The sequence below is a fragment of the Artibeus jamaicensis genome, unplaced genomic scaffold (assembly GCF_021234435.1).
Source record: "Artibeus jamaicensis isolate MK-2021 breed Jamaican fruit bat unplaced genomic scaffold, CSHL_Jam_final contig_387, whole genome shotgun sequence".
In the NCBI taxonomy this organism is placed as follows: domain Eukaryota; kingdom Metazoa; phylum Chordata; class Mammalia; order Chiroptera; family Phyllostomidae; genus Artibeus; species Artibeus jamaicensis.
The window spans coordinates 22,810,285-22,834,507 of record NW_026521812.1 but is presented as its reverse complement, the minus strand read 5'-3'; the positions used below and the strand labels follow the sequence as shown (position 1 = coordinate 22,834,507).

The following is a 24,223-nucleotide window of genomic DNA, read 5'->3' as shown; positions in this document are numbered from 1 at the left end:
GTGACCGGAGGCCTGCTGTATGAATGACCAAGAGGAAAGGCAACCTCAAGACCTGTCCTTTCTCTCGGGGAACACCTGGAGCCCCAGCACCAGGCACCTCTGACCTGAGAGGAGATAAGGTGTCCTCCTTCAGGCCGCACCTCTCAGGGCAGCCGAGGCACAGATCCTGCTTCCTTTCACATGCAAAGCTTCATCTCCTCACGGGGAGCCCTGTGGGGAAGGGAACTAGACCTCTAGCTAAACTGTTCATTCAAGCATTAGTTTTTTGACTTTTTCGAAAATTTTGCTTTACGTGGTTGGTAAAGTTTAGTGGGAGAGGGGAGAGGCCCTGTTGGGGGGCGGCCCTTTGGAAAGGAGCCAGTGCAGCGTCAGGAATGTTTGAGTTTGCTCTCAGGTTGAGCTTAACTCTCCCTGTACACCTCCCTCCAACCCCCCTCCCCAATGCACACACAAATATGGCTACTGCAACTACTGTACCTTCTTTTTATATTTAATTTGACTAAATTAAGTGTGGGCTAACTCTACCTGAAAAGCACATATCAACTTTAAGAGGACAGTACCTGGATGATCAATACATTGTGGTCTCAGTCCTTAGCATAAATATTGAACACCACGCTGCATGCACCAAACTCTGCCATTCATTCCGAGGTGCAGAAAGAGATGGAAACTTACTCCTTGATCCTGGAGCCTAGTCTTGCATACAACTGCAAAGCACCCAGTGTAAGACAGTTCTGGTTTTCAACATGGGCTGCCGGCCTTCAACAGTAGTAGGGCCAAATCAATTGATTAGAAACAAAACCTCAGTATTTTGCTGTGATAGAATTGTTTTAGCTGATTTTAGTTTCCTTATGATATCTTTGAATTACTTAATCACATTTCATCATTAGTAGCATCTTGGGTGGTTTGCTTAAACCCCTAAGCAAAAGGAAATTGAGACTTGATGTAGGAAATTTATACCTAAGGACAAAATGTTAATAAACTAAAATCACTTTCCAAAAAAGCTATTAGCCCATAAAATGTTTTTTGTGATTCGAAGCATTTTTCTTTTTTTCGAAGTTTCCTGTAGTGTGGCTGTAATTTAATGAAAAAGAGTGTCCTTGGAATGCTGGGCCGTGTGCTGGGGGATTCATGGAAGAGACCAAAAGAGTTGGCTGTCCTGGCCGGGTGGGCTCACCCCCTAGCAGGGGCTGGTGCCGCTGGGGTCCTTTCTGGTCCCAGACCGATTTATTTATGAAGTGTTAAGGGTAGACTCCATAGCATATCAAGATGTCAAAAGGGACAGTTTAAACTCTGAAATAAGTCCTTTTTATTTCACACCAATTTAGGGCAGTAACTATGTAGTATTTATCAGTGAAATGTATGTAAGATATCAGTTACTAAGTAACCACCTTTCCTCTGAATCAGTTGCCCGTTTTTTTCCTTCTTCTCCTGGGGGTGGTGGTCCTGTTTTCACCAACAGGCATGACTACAACGCAGCAGGTGCTTACCTAATCAGGAAAATGCAGGGCTTTCCCCACAGCGTGCTCACTCTTAAGTTAAACACACAGCATCCTGCCCTGCCCACTAGGCCCTCGTAGACAGTGTTTTTAGTATCTAGCCTATAGACGTGAAAAGTGGAGACCGTTACATAGTATCTTAATACAATAAAGTTTTTATTCTTGTATAGCATTAATTTTTTAGAGTGTTGGAGTAGCTTCATGACAGAGTTCTTGGTTTCCTCATTTCCTGATTGTTGGAAATTCATTTTAGGGAAGGGTAACTGTCCATAATTTGATTCAGTGGGATTATGGAACTTTGTAAAAATACTCTTACTGGATGCTATGCCACAGTGTCCAGATACGACACTGTTGGTTTTCTTACTGGGCAGCGTATTTATTTTTTGGATTTGATGCTCTGGGCTTGAGTAGAGACTAGTATGTCATTACATCTCGCTTACTTTCCACTCATTTCACGTTGCTTCAAAGTTAGAAAAGCGTAAGCAAGCCTCTGTCCGGATTATGTCACTGTGGTGTTCTAGATATTCTTTATTCATTGGCTGTTGGTGTTATATCTGATAGTTTTGTGAAAATTACTGTTAAGCCAGTGGCTCAGGCATAATTCCCATGATTGGTAGAAATAGCTTTATATTATACCCTGTGCCATAAAATTAATTCCTGGGAGAGACCCCATGTATCTCCAAGCCATTCTTCCTACGATTTCTTTTGTATCTCGAATCCCCAGAAGTGCTCTTTCTCTTGAAATCCAGGTTGACTCAAAAGAGGGAAGTGTTAAAAGCCTCAGTATAACGCAGCCTCTTCGCAGATGTGCTTGCACACCTCCTGGGTCCCTGTCCCTAGTGGCCTGCGCAGGCAGTCACTCACGAGGGGCACTTCCGCGGGACCTGAGGGCAGAGGCATCAAGGTAGATGGCAGACGGGCACAGGGGGGCCTTCCTTGCTAGACGTTTCTCTTCCATTATTTACTTGACGTGATTGGAAAACTGTAATTACCATTATTAATATTTGAAATTTTGTAATCAGTGATATTTTCTTACACTCTCATATGTACAAAAGTTGAGGGGGTGTGTCAATAAGATTAACCCTTAAAAATAGAGCTGGTGGATCTATCAGTTCAGATTAGGTTAGGCCCCATATCACAGAAAGCCCAAATTTATGAATTATTTTCATGTGAAGAAGTCCGGGGCTGAAACGGCCACTTGAAGGAGTGATTGAGGATCCTATATTGTGCCCCACCATCGCTGGTAGTGGGTTTGTTTGTTGGTTTGTTTGTTTGTTTGTTTAATACAAATGTATTGTCCTGGAGGCTAGACGTCCAAAATTACGAGGTTGACGGGATTGCGCCCCCCTGAAGGCTCTGGTGGGGGATCCCCCCTTGCTTTACCTGGCAGTGTTTGTCCTCATGGCCCATCTGTCTCGACGTAGGCCAACAGGAAGAAGAAAGCAGAACAAAGGGACTCAGCATCTCTCAGCTGCCTTTAAACAGTCGTCCCGAGAGTTCATGGAGTTCTTTCACTTACGTGTCCTTGGCCAGAACTAAGTCACGTGGCCATCTCTTACTTCAAGGAAGGCCGGAGAATTTAGTCTCTTTTTCTGGGCTGCCATGTGCCAAGCTAAAAGTCAACATTGTGTTAATAGGGAAGAGGAGGACAATGGAGTAAACTGTTGCCACTAAGTTATAGGTTATATTCAATTTTAGTATCAGTAGGTTTTTTTTTAATCCTCACCCAAGGATATGTTTACTGAATTTTCTTTGAGGGAGAGAGGAAGGGACACACAGAGAAAGAAACATCAATGTGAGAGGAAAAACATCAATCGGTTGCCTCCCTTATGGGCCCCTACCAGGAATGAATCCAGCAAGCCAGGCCCTGACTGGGAATCGCCCCCACAACCTTGTGGTGTACTGGACCGTGCTCCAACCCACTCAGCTACCTGGCCAGGGCTACTACTATTATTTTTAAAAGTTTTCACCCACTTGATACTTTCTTCAGTTAATCTGAATGTTTATTTCCCCACAATTATCAAAATATGCTGGGTCCTAATTAAAATAAATGTTCTCTTCTACTGTATTTGAATTGTGTAGTCCACATGAAGCATGAGCATGTTTCCTAATTAATAAAATACACACTTTGACCTTTCAAGTGCTTTTGAAGTTCAAGGCAGACAACTTAATTTATTTCCATCTGATACTTTATTTAGTGTGACTTTTCAATGCTAAAGGTGGATTTCCTTGGAGATGGAGAACCTGGGAATGGAGAATGTCTGCCTCTTTACGCTAGACTTCCTGGATTGAATTTCAGATGCTAACCTGATTCAGCATGGTTTAGTTCAAAAGAGAAAATAAAGTGTGGGGGGTGTCATTTATCCTTTCAGGAAAATGTATCGAGAGTCTTCCATGTGTCAGGCACCTTCCACGTACAAAAAGAGATGTAGTTGGGCTTTATTTTACTATTTAATGCTTCCCTCTTCTTCTTATGTGAACTTGTGATTTCTCAATAACTTTATGAACTTTTTCTCCCCGAGAAATACTCGAGTAATCATTACCAAACATAGCACCACCTAAAAGAACGGTCAGGAGAGACGAGAGGCCATGGGACATTGGTAATGTCCAAGTAGTATCTACATTTTAAATGTTTATTTTTTCTATTTTTCCACTATTTTTTTCTGTTTATAGGTTTAGATAGACAAAGTAAAACCTATTTAATGTAGTGAGAATACCTCACTGTCGCTTGACGTGGTGTTTTTCAAATGATGGCTTTTGCCAAGATCTTTTGGCAGCTACCCTAGACTGAAGCCTTAAAAATTGATTGCTTGCAGATTATTGCTAATCGTTCCTTTTTCATGCAGCCTTTGCCACCCAGCCCAGACTGGGGTCACCGTAAAATATTAGTATCTGGAGCACCTACCATCCAAGTGGGTGAGTTGACTGATCTACTCATGGATGCCTGCATTCTGTTCCACGTATGTCCACAACTAGCATCAGAGCACATTCATGTAAGCTCCTGATTGATGTGAAGAGAACCGAAGAAAGATGGCTGTGTGTGGTGGCCAGAATACCACACAGTGTGTGCAGAGTAGAACTGCCGGCCTGTTTTATAGCATGCTAATTGATAATTATTTCTCAAAGAGCACATTATTTGGCCATGTGGCAACAATCCAGTAGCATTCCAGGAGCGCTGGGCCTGTAGGTGCATGTGAACAGTATAGTAAATACATGCCTCTTTTTGCCAAGAATGGAGGTAGGTTATCCAAGAGGCAAGGGGAGGGAGAAGAAAATACCAGTTTCCTATGTACCAGAACATGTCTGGCTGGTACTTAGAAAGTATAGAGCGTGAAGTCTTGTAAGGTTTTTATGTTTCATAGTAGAGTCTGCCGGTTCATATTTTGTAAGCTAGAAAATTAATTCTCTTCTTTTGGGAACTTGGAGAGTCTATAAATGTGTACCTGCATGTGTTTATTTTGGGTTCATAGGAACCGCCTGGTCCGTCTTCATTTTTGAAGGTCTGATGCCACTAAATACTCCCAGAGGAATGAAGGTAGTGTGTGTGGGAGAGCTATAATGGAGGGAATCCTGACTTTTCACACAGGACAGCAACAGAATCACAAAGTGCTGTCTTTATGAACTCGTGGCAAGGAGAAAGACCTTGAAAGCATTTGTACCCGGGTTAAATTTGGGGCAGCCCATTGCCAAGTGAAGGGAACCAAGGAGAATGTCATCCCTGAGAATGGCCCAGGGCTCCACAGCAGAGGTCTGGGTCCTGCAGAAAGACACCAAAGGTTACAGAGCGGCCTACTGCACGACAGGCAGGGAGATGGAGAGGGTGGGCGTAACGTGGAGTGCTCTTGTGTCTGGTAGACCAGGAAGGCAAGAAGAGACAAATCTAAACGCACAGGTCACTCAGCTCTGCTCTCCACAAGCAAACCGCAACACGGAGCAACAGCTGAAAAAGGTGACTGACGCAGATGAAACACTGCGAAGTGACTGCGGCAGGGAGCTCTTCTGCCACCCTGCCACCACCTCTTTTATGAATGGTTTGTTTTCATAAAGCCTTACGGGTCTTCAGCAGAGCCAGGTCAGAACATTCAAAGTGCTGGAGCCGAGTGTCTCTGCCTCTCCTACTTGTGACCTCATCTTCCTCCTTTCCCATTATCTTGTGTTCCGTCTCATTTTTGTGGGGATAGAGAAAAAAACTAGGTAGAGATGACTCCCCCAGTCTCATCTCTTGCAGTTAAGGGGAGTCCAGTGGCAATAGACTGTCTGGACCTGCAAGGGTCTGAGATTTGACCTTTACTAGCAACAAAGCTTTGGGTGAAAGACAAAGGAATTTATCCTTCACCCACGTCACAGAAAGCAGCACTAACAACAGCATATTACGCATTTGTTCTCTCCTTGCCCCCAGGTCCCACGGGTGTGACAGAGGTGGCTGATGCCCAGGTCCCTCTCTGTTTCAGGAGAGGAAACCTGAGTAGGAAAAAAAGCATATCTGCCCTTTGTTCTAGAGGGAGACACTATCTTTCAAGGCTTTCACATGCCAAGCATCCTTGAAAGATAGTCCCGGATGGAGGACCATCAGTACTTTGCTTGCAAAACGTGCGGAAACACTAGAGACCCGTGGAGAATTATCTCCCAACTTGGATTTGTTCACCTCGTAAGAAGTTTGCGCAACTTACTTTTCTAACCACAGATTAACATCAGGGCTCAGCTGTCTTTCTTCTTTGGGAAAACTGCTGAGGTCAGGGCTGTTTGAAGGAACCTGATTAACTTATTTCTGGAAAAACAGCTAATACAGGGTAATATTGTTCCACATAATGCCTCAGAGTTGGAAGTGTGTTATTGGAAGTTACCTTTGAGCCTGAGAGTGGCTTAGCAACATCTAAGTTGTGTTTTCCCTCCTTGTCTTGATGTGAAGGATTTGATTTCAGTGGATCCCCATATACAGTGATTTGTTCCGCGTCGTTGTGCCGAGCGCGCACACACACATACCCTATTTTAGCAAGTGAACAAACTGGCTAAGGGGAGAGAGTTGGAAATGTGGGCTCCAGAAATTGAGGGAGAAAATCTAAGGGCCAAACCTGCCAAGTCAGACTCAACCAAGGAGGCAGCCATAAAGCCAGGGGGTCCTACGTCCTCAGGAGCCGTCTTGGAATCGCTGGCAGCTAGTGTGTGGGGACCCTTGAGTCCTGGAGCACCGTGACCCCTGCTGGTTGAGGAGTGGGCTCCCTGTCCCCACCCACGACTCCACCATACTTTGATCTCTTCCTCTTAAGCCCTCTGTCTCCTAAAGCATCCTGTAGCCATCGACAGGTTCTGAAAGATCTGTCTCCTAAATTCCTTTATCCCTCAAAACTCTCAGTTACAGGAATTTCTTGGTCCTGCTGTATATTCAGCCCCTATAGTCTCGTATGTGTCTATTCTTGCCCTTTGGGTAAGAGATGTTACTACTGATGCTAGAGCTGCCTGTCTCTTAAGAGCTTTGAAGCTTACCTGGTAGTATACATAACGTAGATTAGAGCCCAGTACAGATTAGTACTAAAATACTGCATTCCTGTCACCTCCTTTAGAAAAATCGGTTTATCTCATGCACCTTTAACCTTCTTCATTCATTATAGTTTTTAGAATAGTGCTAGGTTTAACTTGCACATTTGGGATCATCCAGATTATAAATTGAAATGTGCTAGTGTCTGAATGACTCAATGAATGTGTGTGTAAGTTTTTTGTTTGTTTGTCTTCTTTGTTTTCAGAAAAACAGAGTGTCTGCTTCTTTAGTCATTGGAAACGTCCTCTCTGTTCCTTATTTGATCATGCTGTGTGGACGTTTGAGCTGTCTGGTGCTCATCTGTGTGAGTAATTGGCGCTCAGAGTATCCTGGAATAAATGGCTGGTTCACTTGGCATTTAGCAATATCATTGTATTGGTCATCAGCTACTTTTGCATCCTGTGGTTTTAAACAAGAAGAAATCTTGCAAAACCAGTAAAGTGAAATGCTGCCGCACATGCAGGTGGGGTTCCTCAGCAGGCTTCTTAGTAGCTGAGTTTCATGGGGGCCTGGAGGCTTCTGTAGGCCTGGGTCATTTTGCACAGTTGACTTCGGTATTTTTTATTCCCATAAAGAGAAAGTCCATCAGTTGTTTTGTTTGCAGTAGCCAACATGAGATACTCGGTTACGTGGCATTTACTTTCTTTGTTTCTTTCATCAGTAACACCTTGATTTGGGTGGCTGTTAGTATAATTAACATGGACACTTGGGGGATAGCCTACTTCCGGATGCATACACACTTACCTGTTTTGTAAATGCTGGCCCAAACTTCTTCCTTCCCTCACCGGAAAAACGTGCCTCCAACCCTCCCAGTCTTTCCAGGGTGTGGGCCTGTGTGTGACTGTGCCCACACATTGGCGTATATGTTAGAGCTCCAAAAAGAAATGAGTTGCTCTTAAAATAACAAGACAAAGAAGAACGTTTTTTCTGAGCTGTAACATCCGAAGAGCTGGAAGCAGTTGTGTTTGTATGTGTGGTACTTAAGCCAGTGAATTTCATGTGAAGGAAAGGATTGCAAACTAAGAACAGAAAAAGCAGTTTTCCTGGATCTCAGATGTCCAACTCTGAGGCTGTTTCACTCACCCACTCAGCACCTCCACATTCATCCCTTTCATGTGTTGCATTGTCAGTGGTTTCTGTGTCTGCGTGTTTTGATGCCAGAAGACAAATAATAAAATCGCATGTACATGCAGCCTTAGAGCAATTTTCTACCAGAATTTTTGATTGAGGTTAAACAGAAGCATCCCGGTCATGCTGTCAGTTGGCAGGCAGAGGCATCATATTTTAAAATTCACATAGTTTTAAAGCAAGCTCATCTTTTCTGGCTCAATAATAAACTAATTACATATATTAAATAGTATAGAGCTAAGTTCCTGTTTCAGATTAAGTCTCATAATGGCGAGGTCCAGGCCAAAGCAGACGTTCGCCTGATGTCTCTGGCCGGAGGACGCAGAGCACGCTGCCAGCTGTCCGAGGGCCTGTCAGGTAGTACTGGCCCGACTCAGTCCCGGGTCGGGGCTCCCTGTGCACAGAAGGCGCCAGGCATGCCACTGGGGAAGGCCCGGATACCTAACAGTTTGTGGCAATAATCTTGTTCGGTCATTCCTAAAACAGGTGATCCCAGGTCAAGTTAGGCTATGCCAGTGGTGTCCCTTTTGGGGTGTGTCTGAGAAAAAAGGTTTTATTTCTAAAAAATGATCTGGTTCCAACCAGGCTTGCTTCATGGCTCATCATTTTTTCGACCTTTTCTCCCTCCCTCTGGTAGTCTTCAGGGCAGTGTGCAGAGACTCAGAGGTGGGCACATGTATTCAGGAACCGATTGTTACCAGTTTTTAAAGGTTCTCGTTGCCTAGTCACCTGATAATGGTACCTCTCTCTCCTTAGGCAGCTGGGTGACTTCAGAGGGACACAGTGCAGTGGTGGGAGCTTTGCTTTTGGAGTTAGCCTCTGACTTGATTTCTAGCACCAACCCCTATGAGACAAGTTACTTAACTTTTCTGCCCCTCAGTTTCCTCCCTCCAGGCTTGTCATGAAAATAAAATGTGATTGGATAGGTCAAGCTCGGAGCATTGGCCCTGGTAGACACCCAACACATTAAGTTCCTTTAGATTGCAGGTGAAACAGACTCTATTTTGTATTCCTCTTGTTCCCTATGCACTTGCTTGGAGGAAACTTTAAACTAAGATGTGTTTGTTGTCTGTGGTTTTGAGTATGCCTGGGAGGGCTCTGGGCCAGCCTCATTACCCAGATGGGAAGGGAATCGGCTCTTTACCCTGGATGGACGCTTGATAGTTCTGCCAAGTCCTTGTTTCCACCAAGTAGCCTGCACACCGTCATTTTGCCCTTCCCCTCTCTTATTGTAGAGAACCTGAAGCTTACTTATTAGACCACATCGCCTTGGTTTTGGAAATTGGGTTGCATAGTTGAAGTTAATACCCAAGGATGGAACTTGTCAACTTTAAAACAACCTAGTTACTACTTTACAGTTTACAATGGAAGCGTTCTTCCATTTTCACTCACGTGAGGATCTGTCACGGGATCATGTTTTAGAACATCTCATTTAAAAGGATCATTCAGCTGCGCCCCCTTCCCATTAATCCCTTGATTGGAACAAATATTTTTGGAGCACTTGCTATGTACCAGGCCCCATGCTAGGTGCTAAAGCTTTAAGAAGTACAGTATCTGGTTTTAAAGAGTTTAATATGTGGTAGAGGAGGCATTCAGTATTTTCTCAAGTTATAAAGCAAGGCAGACTGAAGATGAATGGAGGGATGGAAGGAACGTAGTATTCATCCTTTGTGCTCCCTGCACTTTATCCTTTCAGTCAGTATGGGAATCTGGGTGTTGGGGTTAGTGCTGTGAGTGCTGTTACTGTTACACTTCGAGGTCTGGAGGTCTGAGTTTGTCTCAGCTCATCTGCCACTTACTAGCTGATTGAATTCAGGTATGTATCTCGTTGGTCCTCAATTTCTTTCACTGTAAAGTTTAAGCTGCTAGGATTTCATAACCCTCTCCACTTTTCCCCATTACTTTTTACTGCATTTCCTACCCATGTCACTTACATAATGTCATGAAAGTGATTAAAAACTCTGATGCAGCCCTGAATTCTGGATGTAGATTTACCGTGTGCTCTTATTCTCTCTGTTTCTGCCCACAAGTTTTCAAGCTGGAAGAGTTTGCAGATTTATTTTTTTAAATCTAAGTGAAAATTTTGTTAATAATGAAACCGTTAGTGTCCTGCTTTGTTTTACTCTGCAGGATCAGCTTTAACAATGTTCTGTAATTTCATGGCCTTTTAACCCTTTGAAGCATCCACTTTGTACGTCCACCCATTGTGGTCTTCAGAGGGAATTGGAATAGCATGTGTTTGCTGATCCCTTCTGGGAAGGAGAAACAGACCGCGTAAAATCAGGGAAGAAGCTTGGGGAAAGGTGGTGGGACAAAGGCTGCGGCTTTAACCTGCTTTCTGGAGACTGTGATTCCGTTGATTTCAAGTCCTTAGCTGCTGCTTCCTCCGACTGTGGGGGAAAGGATGTGAGGGTGGAAGTGGGAGGGTGTGGGGGGAGGGGAGGGTGCTGCAGGGAGTGGGTGTGGGCAGAGGTTGCAGGGCTGCCAGGGTTCTCAGTGTGCCGGAAGTGCAGGTTTGGCTGTGGGGAATGGAATGTTCCCTCTTGCCCTCCAAGAGCAGAAACAGCTGTGGAAGCACTTGAAAAGAAGATTGCTAAATGAAAAAAGAAATTAATAAGAAAATAAAGCCGACACTGGAAAACCCAACAAAACTGTTTGTAATAGAGTGAGAGCTCTTTAAGAGAACTTTCTTTCCACCTAGGGTCTCTTTCTTTCAGTTGGGGCCTGATAGGTTGTCTGCCCAGCCTCTCCTCTCCTCTCCTCTCCTGAGAAAGCCTCATGTGTCTCACTGTTTGGACAGAAAATGGGTTCATTCTGCTGATCATAAGATGATGATTAGTTTAGTTCTCCTAATGAGGGGCCAGAGCTTGTCATTTACCACATGAAAACTTGAAACAAATTCTAGTTTTCAAAGGAGATCTCTGTTAGTAGAGGATTATTGTCAGCAAATTTAGCGGAAATCTTGTTTGTAGTTGGAAATTTAATCCTTCAGCCAAGTTCCCGACAGTATTTATTTTAGAACATCATCTTTTTTAAATAACTCCCTTAATGGCTTAAACTTTTAGTATTTTAGGCAAGGATAAGACTGAGAGCCAGCCTGGAACTTGTCTTACACATCAGGGTCGATTGTGCAATCTTTTATGTGAGTGTTTATTTTAAGTGTTCTTCTGAGTCTGAAAGGCTTGTTGGGCTATTATAGCTGGTATTTCATATAGTTAGAAATAATAATTTTTCTGGTTTCAAGTCTGTTTCATGCCATAATACTTTATATACTTGCTTTTAAAGAACAAGTTAGCCAGCCCCAAAGTAGATAAAGTCTAGGCCCAGCCCTCCGCAGCTCCCTCCGATGGTGCCGAGGCCAGGCCTTTGCAGCCCCCGGGGTCCTTGCCCTGAGCCCAGGAATGAGAAATAGCGTGGTTGTTATTTTTGTTCTTGAGGCTCTCTGAATATGTGCTTTGGTTCTCAGGGAAGTTCATGAAGTAATACTTTGCTGTATTCCTAATAATGGAAGCTAATAAGTACCTCAGGATTGGGTTATGGCTTTTTCAGTGGTTATTTTTACCCAGTCTTTTGGGGTTTGCGTGAAGGATGGTCTGTGAAAGGGATTGTGTGAGACTGCATGCTAATTCAGAGAGGCCTCTGAAAATTACAGGGGTCAGTGGTTGTGCTCGCCCATCCTCTCTTCTGTCCATGCCATCCATGCTGGGTGGAGAAGTGGCACAGAGCAGAACGGGTGCCTGTCTGCAAGACAGTGCAAAGTCAAGGACGCTTCGCCCCCTACCCTTTGTCTTTTACTTACTTTTTTTTAAAAGAAAAAGTATCTTAACCCCAGTGATCTGACAAATTGTTCTAACTGTCCATTTTACTTGGCACATACAATCTCTGACCCAAGTTCTCACCCTGAGCTTCTAACTGGTGGAAGTTTGGATGGAAAGAACATCGCCTGTGCTGTGTCACCAGACCCAGGAAAGACCGGGAATCATTAGGCTGGCATCAGATTCTCGGTCCCTGGAAACAGGAGAGGGACATTCCGGCAGTTCTCTGCTCTGATTGCACGTTAGACTAAACGGAGCAGCTTTGAAAATGTCCGTCTGCCCAGGCCCTCCACATGACAATTGAATCAGAATCTCGAGGAGTGTGGGGGGAAGTGTTTGGTGTCTCCCCAGGTGATTTTCTAGTGGGCAGCAGGATGAAGAACTAGTATTAAGAGAAACCAGGGCCTCTCCTAGAGAACTGCCTGTGAAAGAACCTGTCACGATACACTGCAGCTTCCCAGACCCTCTCCTAAAGCTGTATCGTGGGGTTGCTTTGCTGTGGTGCACTGCACCCCGGCGTTCCTTGTTACCTGTGACTCGCAGTTACCATTGGACTTGGTACGTGACCTTTCTCTTCTGCAGTTCAGCACACGCGTGTGGTTGTAGGCATTGGGCAGTCTTTCTGAATTGTCAGTGTCCAAAGTCAAAGCAGGGAGACCTCCTTCAAGTGAGGGTCCTGTGTTCAGGGCAGGGGAGCACAGCATGCAAAGGCAGCCCTTTGCCAGCGTCCCCACTGAGCTTCCTGGTGCAGACCAGGGAGACGCCTGCAGTCTGCAGGGGGGCGGGGCGGGGGGGGGAGCAGGCAACTGTAACTCTCACTTGACTGCTTTTGGGGGAGAAGAAGAGGCTATCTTAAAAAAATAAAAAAGGCACAGACCTGTAAGAGTTAAATTACACAACTCCCTTTTTATTTTTAAATTCAGTGGATTCCTTGTTGTCGTTGCTGAGAAAGATAAATTGATACCACATGTTGCCTCCAGACAAAACCCTCTCTGTGTTCCCGGGGAAGCACATGCAGCTGGTGTCTGGGTTAGTGGACAGTCTGCACAAGGTAAACACGGTTGGGAAGGGGTTGGAGCCAACATAGGGTAGCAACAGTTAGAAGTTACCAGTTACTCCCGACTGGCACAGCACCTTTGAAATACTTTTCAGAGTTAGAAATCTTTTCCTGGAAGGAGCCACCCTCTCACCTTTTGGCTTCAAGTATATGATGCTAGGAAAACAGTGAGTGTTTGTGATGTCACTGCTTCCGTGTGTGGGATCAGACAGTCGAGAGTATTTTGTGCTTGGCACACAGATGAGTACTTTGCATTCGTAATTCCATTTAATCTTCCCAGAGACCCTAGAGTGTAACAGAGAGGGTGCTTTTATCCACATTTTCTGAAAGGGCCAACCAAAGTTAAGTCACTTGCCCAAGGTCACAAGACAAATGCCAGGGCCTGGATCCTGACTAGGAGCTGGCTCAGAGCAAAGCCTGGGATCTTCCTCCAGAGTCACACGGCCTCCCTGCCTTCCTTGGCTACCTTAAACTGCTTGTGTGAATTATCTCCTTTGTGAAGTAGGGATGGAATACTCCTTCATTCCAGGCAGCTTCTCTCTGATAACTAATCTCATCTGTTTTGGGTCCCTATGTCTCCAAAACCAGTGGCATTTATGTGGTGACTGTATGCACTTCAGCATTAGCAGCAAATGTATCATGCAGTAGAAAACTGTCCTCAGGATAGTAAGAAAAGTTAAGTGACAGATTCTGATGAGGACAGTTACCTTGATACTAATTTCTTCCAGGAGGGTGAAGCAAAGGGACCCCTCTAGGCCCACACCACCAGAGTCAGCAGCACTGTGACGAGTGCGTTCCCTCACGCTCCCTCCCCCACACTCCTGCTGCACATGTCTCCTTAAAGGAGCAGCCCCCAATTGCAACTGCAATCACGCAGGACACAGAGTTGCCTGTTTTGTTACTAATTAACCACCCTACAGCATTTCTGCACCCGTGTGGGCCTTGCTTCAGTGTAAATCGTTTAGTAAAAGATACGATTGACATAAAAATAAAATGAAGGGTATTGCTATCTGGTTTTTTTTTTTTTTTTTCCTTTTTGGGGCACATTGTGATAGATGTGCTTTAAGGGTTCCCTATGTCTACGGGCCCAAGTTGGGAGAAAAGCTGGCATGTTTGTCCCTGATGCTAAAGTTTCTTCCTAAAGATGTTTGCTTTCCTGCAATTCATCAGTGTCTGGGGTTCTTAGCAGTGGATTTAAATACCCAGGACTGTTCACAGGGTTTCGGGGTTGGGGCTATAATCGCTTCTTTGCTCCTTTAGTAAAAGTAAGTGTAATGACAGAGTAGCCTGAGCTGTGACAGTGGGAGTCCTGGGTGGTAGTATTTACTTTATCCCCTCAGCCTGGAGGAAAGCACAGAGTTAGTGCTTCGGCCAGTCAGCATTGCCTGGCCTCACAGGGGATTCCAAAGCAGACGGACGCAGAGATGTGACTAGAAGAATCAGTCTGGTGCTGTCAGAGTGCTACTCCTTTACCTCAGCTCCCAACCCCCACACTGATTAAAATTTTATAAATTTGGAATATTGGTATGATATATGAATTCATGGAAAAATCATAGAATCTTATGAATGGTAGTTTTATAGTTTAAAATGCACACAGTAAATTGGGAGCTAATTTACAGACCCTAATGGAGAGGTCTTTAAGAGAACTTAAACTACGGATCATAAGAGGATTTTCCAGTTGGTTTGTCTGTTTTTATAAATATCATTTCTTCACCCTGGGGAGTTTTTGTTGTCAGGGAAGTTGGGAAAATATTGCAGTTCTGACATTTTATCTGGCATTTAATTATTTACATTTTTGTGCTCCACCAAAATTGAGGGAGAGAAGCTAGTGATTTGAATCATGACCTGTGAAGAAGATCAGAATACATGTCTGGCATCTGACCTTGGCAGGGGTGGGGGTGTTGGAACAGGGAATGGACGGAGAGGCCTTAGTCGTTGGCCTTTGTCAGTGCTCCGCCTTCAGACTGTGGGTTTTATAAGTGGAGGGCGGGCCGGCCGTGCGGCTGTGGGCCTGCGAGGCCGTGGGGTGCGGTGTTCACTGTGTTGTCCTAGCAGTGGAGCTGGGAGAGCCTGTCTGAGTGTTGTGTGGGCGGCACGCCTTAGGAACTGGATTCTGCTACCGACAACCCCTAAAAAGCAGAGCGGAGCAAAGATTGGACACAGAAGCTAATCACCCATGTAATAAGTTGGGTTTTGCTTCGAAATCCAAGGAAAGTTAACACTGGGTTGTATGGTGGTGGTGAACATTGGGTTGTCTTCTCCTCAGAATGAATATTGCGACAGCCAACTCTGAAGAAACACGGACATGGGCTCTCGAGTGAGCCTTCCCTTTCAGGGTTGCTCTTCAGAAATAGTTTCTTTTAAATTAAAGAAAAATGTAGGAAAGACATGCCAAATTATTACCCCTAACTATTTCATAAACAAAAGTACAATAATAAGATTGTGCCTTCGTATCCTTCCTTCTTAGAAGTTTCCTTCTTTCAGTGTCAGCACAGGTAGATGGTGACACCCGAATAACTCGGCGAGAGACCTATCAAAGGTTGTGAGGAAAAGCACTGGATTGGAGTTGAGAAAACAAATTTCGGTTTGGGTTCTTAGAGACACTAGCTGCGTGACCTTGTGTAAGTTATTTAAGATCTCTCAGCCTGAGACTTCCTATCTTGGGAGGGCACTGATACCAGCTTTGCAGGTTTATTGTGAGGATTCGAGACAATGAACCGAAAACCAGTGACCCAGTACCTCGCACTGCTGGAATCGGGCAGGCTCTTGGTTCTTCACCATTGCAGTTAGGGGCCTGGGCCCCGATTCCCTGCGGTTCTTGTCCTGGGGGTGGATCCCGGCCCCTTCACCGGTGCCCTTACAGAAGCTTGATTTCTATTTCCAAGTATTAACCAGCACTGGCTTGTAATTTTATAAACTTACTCTCGTGCATTTGTTGGGGTTGAGAGTTGCAGTGGTAGATGATCATTAGAAAATCCGTATAGGACATTTTGGTCTGTACAGTGTTTCATTTTTCCCAGTTGATTTGGAATTGGTGGAACTACAAATGCAGTTCAAAAGAGATTGTTTCCCTAAATGCTTTTTAAAAGAGGGATAATTGGATATGTATGATTGCTTGTTGGTTCTGGGTGTTGGTAGGAACTCTTCAAAATCCCGCAGCGAAGGAGCCTGGCCAGGGCAGGAGTAACTGAACCAGGGCGCACGCTGCCCGCTCATGGCCTCAGGGCCTGCCTGTGTTTTCACCAAGAAGCTCGAGTTGATGTTTTTATTTAAGTATCTATTCATCTGAGTACTCAGGATTAGAACCACCTTGCACTGCAGAATGAGTTTCAAGAGCATGCTTTATATCTATTTTATTGAGAAAGTGTTTTCCTTTTTAAAGAAATGTAATTTCTGAACCATTAGTAGTCATGTCATTATTCTTTTAAAAACCATAAGAGTGAAAGGGAAGCAGGATGTGCAGTCCGTTGGGCAGAGTTGTCTCATCAGATACTCAGCATGTGTTCTTTTCTCAGCTGTGTCTTTATGGCCGGGGTAGAAACACTGACTCATGACCGTGGTTGCTGGTGCTCAATGCCCGGCCTCAGCTGTGGGCCCTCCTTGCATGGGAACATATGCATGGGGAACACTGTGTGTTTTGGGTTATTATGGTAGAGGCTGCTGACGTTGTGTTTTAAAAACATTTGGCAGAACACATGTATTTGTATCCTCTACATAAATACACTTGGTGATTGCCAGTTTTGTTTTTTTTTAAACTAGGGTAACATTTAGGATTGTTCATATTTAATATATAGCATCAGCCTGTGTATTTTGTTCTGTAAATATCCACTCATCAGGCCTGCGGGTGCTGTTTCAGATGTGGAGAATACTACCCACTTCTCTCTTTTATGGTCCGTGAGGCATTTTACAGGTTAGAATGAGCCAGCACCAGGTGGTGTCCACCGAGGACTCTGTACCTGATAGAACCAGGAAGAACACCCTGCCCGAGTCACCTGACAGGCTCCTGAGGTGTGTTATCATATAATCACCCTTACGTCATGTCTGTCGGGGGCGTGGTATGGTTGTTATGATGGCTGTACTGAAGAGGGAGAACTGAAGTTGCTGCAGACGGGTTAATGATTTGCTCGGGGTCACATGGTTGGCTGTGACCCCGTCATCCTTGTCAGCTGGGCTTACCTACCAAGCCAGGGGAGTTCTTGCAAGATGGGCATAATCATTAGTGTTTGGGAATATTTTGCCCTATCTCTCTTGTTAAAAAACTAAACCTTTAAATTCAGAATACTTTCAGATCTATAGAAAAGTTATAAAGCTAGTATAGAGAGCTCTCATATACCCATCATCGTCTCCCCTATTGGTAACATACTGTATAGATTTGGTACATTTGTCACCCCTAATGAACCAGTATCGATAACATTATTATTAATTAAAGTCTGTGCTTTATTCAGATTGCCTTTGTTGTACCCAGTGTGCTTTTTCCATTCCAGCATTCCACCTGGGGCACTACACCACATCACACTTCCTTAGGTTCCTTGTGGCTCTGGACAAGCATTCATTAAATGTCCCTTAATTGGGATTTCTCTGATGTTCCTCTCATGACCAGACTGGGATGGTGGATCTGGGAAGGAAGACCGCATTTTCATCACGCCACACCAAGCATAGACGTTACCAGCATGATATCCCTCCCTGTTGGTGTTGCCCACGATCATCTGGCTCAGATAACCTTTGTCAGGTTTTTCCACGATGGTTACTCTGCTTCCTCCTTCCTGTGCTGTGCACTGTGGGAGGAAGTTGCTATGCTCAGACCACGTCTCCTTGCGTGGGGAGTGTCTTGCCTACTTCTGTCAGCTCAGCAAATCCTACTCTGCAGTTTTCTTCTTACACCTGTCAGGTGTGACATTGTAGCTGGAGGAGATGGAGTCATCGGGAAGAATCCACGCCAGTCCGGAGTTCATTAGAGATGGTTAAGGAATGTAGGTGCCGCCTCTACAGTGGTGGAGGAGGGGACCGCGAGAGAGTAAAATAGCCCCCCAGGTGGTTAATTACTCTTAGAAAACCAGGGAGGGCTGTTGCAAAGTGCAGGGGGGAAGTGGTGTAATAAATTGCAAATGAGAACTTCAGTATAGGAAATACAATTACAGAAAGGATAACAAAACATAGGAATTTGTGAAAAACAGTGTCAGTGAACTTACACATTCCCAGCATCTCCTGGATATGAAACCATCTCCCGCCTTCTAAATATGGAACTTGCCATTTATTACATCATTTAGTTCCAGGCCAAGGAGGGTCATGCCAGTGTTTAAAAATGAGTCTGATTAACTATTCCTTCTTGGTGCTCAGCGTTTGGACCATTCTGGCTCATGTTCGCATTTCCCCTTCTCTCTCCACAGAACTCTATCCGGCACAATCTGTCACTGCACAGCCGGTTCATGCGGGTCCAGAATGAGGGAACCGGCAAGAGCTCTTGGTGGATCATCAACCCTGACGGAGGGAAGAGTGGGAAGGCGCCCCGGCGGCGGGCTGTATCCATGGACAACAGCAACAAGTACACCAAGAGTCGTAGCCGCGCAGCTAAGAAGAAAGCAGCCCTGCAGACAGCTCCGGAGTCAGCAGACGACAGTCCCTCCCAGCTCTCCAAGTGGCCTGGGAGCCCCACATCGCGCAGCAGCGATGAGCTGGATGCATGGACGGACTTCCGCTCGCGCACCAATTCCAATGCCAGCACAGTCAGTAGCCGCCTGTCGCCCATCCTGGCAAGCACAGAGCTAGATGACGTCCAGGATGATGACGCGCCACTCTCCCCCATGCTCTATAGCAGCTCAGCCAGCCTCTCGCCCTCTGGAAATAAGCCGTGCACCGTGGAGCTGCCACGGCTGACCGACATGACCGGCACCATGAATCTGAACGATGGGCTGGCTGACAACCTCATGGATGACCTGCTGGATAACATCACACTCCCGTCGTCTCAGCCATCCCCCACCGGCGGGCTCATGCAGCGGAGCTCTAGCTTCCCATACACCACCAAGGGCTCTGGCCTGGGCTCCCCGACCAGCTCCTATAACAGCAGCGTGTTTGGCCCCTCGTCTCTGAATTCCCTGCGCCAGTCTCCCATGCAGACCATCCAAGAGAACAAGCCAGCTACCTTCTCTTCCATGTCACACTATTTTACCCAGACACTCCAGGACCTGCTCTCTTCAGACTCACTCAGCCACAGCGATGTCATGATGACCCAGTCGGACCCCTTGATGTCTCAGGCCAGCACCGCTGTGTCTGCCCAGAACTCCCGCCGGAACGTGATGCTTCGCAATGACCCGATGATGTCCTTTGCTGCCCAGCCTACCCAGGGGAGTTTGGTCAATCAGAACTTGCTTCACCACCAGCACCAAACCCAGGGTGCTCTCAGTGGCAGCCGTGCCTTGTCGAGTTCTGTCAGCAGCATGGGCTTGAGCGATTCCAGCAGCCTTGGGTCAGCCAAACACCAGCAGCAGTGTCCCATCAGCCAGTCTATGCAAACCCTCTCGGACTCTCTCTCAGGCTCCTCCTTGTACTCAACTAGTGCAAACCTTTCCGTCATGGGCCACGAGAAGTTCCCCAGCGACTTGGACCTGGACATGTTCAATGGGAGCTTGGAATGTGACATGGACTCCATTATTCGTAGTGAACTCATGGATGCTGATGGGTTGGATTTTAACTTTGATTCCCTCATCTCCACACAGAACGTTGTTGGTTTGAACGTGGGGAGCTTCACTGGTGCTAAGCAGGCCTCATCTCAGAGCTGGGTGCCAGGCTGAAGGATCACTGAGGAAAGGGGAAGTGGGCAAAGCAGGTCAGTGCCCAATGCTATGGCATAATCATAACAAAGTGGGGGTGATTGGGGGAGGCTGTATTTTATTTACCAGTAGTTTGAACTTGACTCCACATTGAGAAACTGCAAACTGTTGAAGCGGTGGTGTGTGGTAACATGGCTGCCAACTGGTTCATCTCCCAAGTTTTACCTGCAGAACAAACAGGGCTGTCAGGTGCCCCTCCCCAGAATTTGCTGACAGCGCAGGAATTTTATTACCAGTAAAAAGAAACACACACATTCATAGATGTCATTCTTCTTTATATCCAGTCGCCCTTGCTAACCTATGACGCAGGTCCCCTTACTTGATGGATGGATGAGGACAGAAGGGAAGGGTGGAAGGGAGGAAGGTGAGACCTTAGCTCACACAAACATCAAGGTTGAGGACCCAGGCAGAGGACTTGCTTAGACTCTCAAGTCCAACACTGCCACTGTCGATTTTCAGTATTATCATTTTATCTTTCTTTCCATTAAAGTAATGATTTGCAGATACTCTAATTTAACTGTAGAATATGTATTCTGCACTCTTTCATACATGATTATTTCCACCAGAAGCAAGATCTGTTAGATTCTTCACCATAGTACTAAGCATCTTTATTAGTGTTCAGCCTCTAAACATTTAAAAGAGCAAAAGAATTAAATCGGAAGGAGAATTTTTTATGTAAGAACACTTACTCATATGCTTCATGTTCCTCAATGTATGAATGATGTCAGATTCTAAACAGAGTGACATGGGCTGTGAACAGTGACAGAGACTTTCTAATTGTGGCATTTTAATAGAGTTGGAATTAGAAAGATCACGCAACATGATGTGATAAGAAAAGTATTTGATTGGAGCCAGAAGTTGAATGTTCCGTCCCCTTCTCCTGCTCTCTGGCTGCCATGGAGAGTGTGTCACTTCACCCCCAGGCCTCCGTTTCCAGTTTTAGAAAACGAGGCTGATAGCCCCTGTGAACTTCGCAGGGTTATTGCAAGAATCAAATGCACTGAGGTATGTGAAAGTGCGCTGTAAAACTGAGTGGGCTGAAATGTGTACTGTATAAATTAGGTTAATATCCCGACTGACAGATGAGTAAGCAGGAAGCTCAGAGAGGTTAAATGGTTTGTCCAGGGTCACACAGCTAGACCCAGAATCCGTATTTCTTGAATGGCTTGAACCATAATAGTTCTTTATAATTTTATCTGGATAGTAAAAACTGGGGAGTGCTTTGAACTGGAGCCAGAGTAGCGGAAAATAGATAAGCTTCTCCCAAAACTCACCTCCTCAAGAAGCCCTGAGGTCTTCTGCTAACAGGTTTGTACCCGTGGACCCTTCCATGGTGAAGGGCTCTGCTCTGTGCTTCAGCTGATTTTTTTTTAAAGCTTCTTACACCCTTCTTTAAATGGTGTAAGGGAAAAATGGGATTCAAAGCATAAAAACCTGAGCCTTGTTTAACCCTCTGCCCTGCTGAAGGAATTACAAGGGTCTCCTGTGGTGAGCTCCCTCCAGCTCATGAGGCATCTTGGAAAGGGGAATGCCAAGTGTTGTGAAGCTAAAGCCTCCCAGCTCTCCCAGGCATACGCAGGGCCCTAATGGGACTCAGACATCTGTCTTCAGTCATTTAATAGCCGCTGAGATAGTAAAGAGACTGTAATGGAAGCTAAAGAGGGTGACACACTTTCGTGCCAGCCGGTTCAGATCATACCAGAACTCGACTTTTAGAAGAATAAACAGTTTGTCTTCCTTTAAGAAGAGGAACACAATTTCAGCATCAAAAGACACAAGTAAGCTTTAATTCTGGTGTAGCTGTAAAGAGGCCACTTTCTGCTTCATTAGAAAGACTAAATTCAGAGGAAAATGTGCTATCAGTTTTTGTCTGATTTTTTTTTTTTAGTGTAGGATTTCCTTTGAGTTAAATAACAGGCCTTTCTTGTGTATGTATAATTCTAAAAGATTGTATAAAAGTATTTTAAGGGAGATAGAAGTATTTTAAGTTTTTAAAACATTAACGAATTATTATTTCATTAATAAAAAACACACTTACTACATTCTGATGGAACTTGAGGGTCATTCAGTCACCTTTTTCCAAGAACATTTTGGGGGAGGTAGCTTTGAGAAGATATTTCTTCAGTTAAAAACATAAAGTCACCAAATTTTCCTGAAAATAAAATGTGTGACCAGAGCAAGAGAAGGAACATCATAAGGCCTGGGGGGTGCAGGAAGGGGGTTCCTCTGAGAAAGTCCGATTCTGGGTTTAGAATTTCCATTTTGCTTTGAAATGAATTGCTCCTCTTATCAGCCAGTAGGTGTGGCCTAAGTATTTACTTTTAACCCTGTGGCCATCACCTTATTGAAGATTCTCTTCTAAATTCACAAAGCAGGCCTGAGGTCACAACGTCAGACCTCACTTCCCCCAAATTAAGCACCCAGGCATCCCAGGAGTTGTTCTGTAATGCCTTCTTCAAACCGGAAGTCTTGGTCTTCTCCAGACTCACTTCCTGACTTGCTAACTGACGGCCATGTGACCCTGAATTGGAGCCATCTGGTTACATAGTTAACAGAGCAGTTGATGGGCAGCCATGCTGGAGAACTGTGGTGAGATGCTTCTCTGTAGGGCTGCTAGTTTCATATGTCATTTATTTTAGACCATGTAAAATCTTTCAACCTGTCGATCTATCTGGAAAAGAAAAGAAAAAAAAAAAAAACCATGTACCTTTATGTGAGTGCCAGCTACTGGGGTGTAAAGGGCATTGTCATCTCTCAGGCATGCGTAAAACTTGGTGAAGAAATACACAGATTGGCAGCAGAGATGTCCGTGAGCCAGCGTAGTGGACACAGGGCTGAGCTTCTATCTAATAAGCCCTCCGGAGCTGGACATGTGTACTCTCGGAAGGCGGCATCAATCTGGCTGTAGTTTCTATGTCAGTACAAGCTCTTTCATTCATCTTCATCCTTTGGCATTGAAGACCCCCATTAGGGAGCAGTCCAGTATTCAGTTTTGTTTTAAACTACTTTGAGATAAGGATTGGAAAAACATCAACCAGGAAAAGCCTGGATGGAGAGGAAAAGGGTCATTTTCTTTCTGTTTCTGTCACCGGTCACATCATTAATGAATCTCTTTGAATGGTAGGTTTCTTGTTTGTCAAAAGAGGACAAAATCATAGAGTTTAAAGGTACAATGTACTTATAATTTTAAACCTGAAGCCTAACATCCTGTCTGTGAAAGGGCCCTGATAAGCGGTAGTGATGATAGGAAATGTGAAGAAATGGTGGCGAACCAGTGTGGAAACAGCAGGTGCCAGGGCTGGGGGCCATTTAGAATTTATATCGAGGCTGTGCTCAAAAAGAGCAAATCTTGGACACTTGTTAGACTTATGTTTGAATGCTGTGAGTCTTTAAATATTCATGTTGGGAGACAGGACTAATTCTGACCAAATATAGGCTATCTAGGCCATTCATGTCACGCTTTCTTCCTGCTGTAGGTATTTCACTGTCAGGGCTGTAGCACACGGCAGGTACAAATCTGTGCATACTACATGGAGAATACACTCTGGTTTTTGCATTGTAACTGTAGTCTAGTCTTTGGTTCCATAAGCCAGCCTTAAGAATTCTGCATCTGCAGGGCTTTCTATTCTTAAGCCCCAAATCTAAAGTGTCATTCATGGAGAGAATGGCTGTCTGGGTCTTTTTGACAGTGGATCTTATTGACAACAGTAAAGGAAAATTAAGACAGCTGTGAAAAGGGGTTTTCTGTGCAGGGGCTGGTACATGATCCTGGAAAGCAGGGGCGTCTAGCACTGAAGGCTGCTCCTCCAGGGCATGAGAGTTTTGAATGCACCTGTGGTCGCCTGTGGCCAGCCTGCTAATCATGGGGACAGAGCCTGCGTGACTCTCACTTTAAGCGGTTGCTTTTTAAGTTGCATTCTAGAAGGTCTCTTTTGGTCAAAGAGCTTAGATTTATTGAAGCATCAATAAATGGGGTGAAATTCACCAGAATTACTACTGGAAATTCTTATAAACTTTAAGCTCCCATTAAATGCTCTTTTTAGAATGTTCATAATGCTCAATATTGAACATCTTGTAAATAATGTTTCAGAGCAGAGCCCCAGAGACAGTGAGCTGAAGTGGGTGGCTGGCTTGTGTCCAGCTGTGATGAACCAGCTCTAGAAATGAAGCAGAAGTTAAAGCAAGTGTCCTGAGGGCTTTTTACAGAAATCAGCATCTGGTTTTAGTCTGAACCCTGGCCTATTAGCATGGAACTCTGGAACTCCTGTATAGGGACTATGTTTTTATCCCCCAAAGAGAGACCATGTGATCATGGAATAGGACATTTGAAAGTAAGGTTGTGCCTGGAAACCAAGTGTAGTAAG

At 44.9% G+C, this 24,223-nt stretch overlaps 1 protein-coding gene across 4 annotated transcripts in view; it reads left to right on the top strand.

The window, feature by feature from the left end:
- FOXO3 (forkhead box O3) overlaps positions 1-24,223 on the top strand; it is a 108,814-nt gene that overhangs the window by 71,747 nt on the left and 12,844 nt on the right. For 3 of the 4 annotated variants that reach the window (XM_037158972.2, XM_037158970.2, XM_053664797.1), the window contains one exon: positions 18,420-19,855. The exons of the other annotated variant lie outside the window; for it this stretch is intronic. In XM_037158972.2, the coding sequence (XP_037014867.2) occupies positions 18,420-19,820 (1,401 nt within the window). In that variant the 3' untranslated portion in view covers positions 19,821-19,855. The remainder of the gene's footprint in view (positions 1-18,419; positions 19,856-24,223) is intronic. 4 annotated transcript variants of the gene reach the window in all.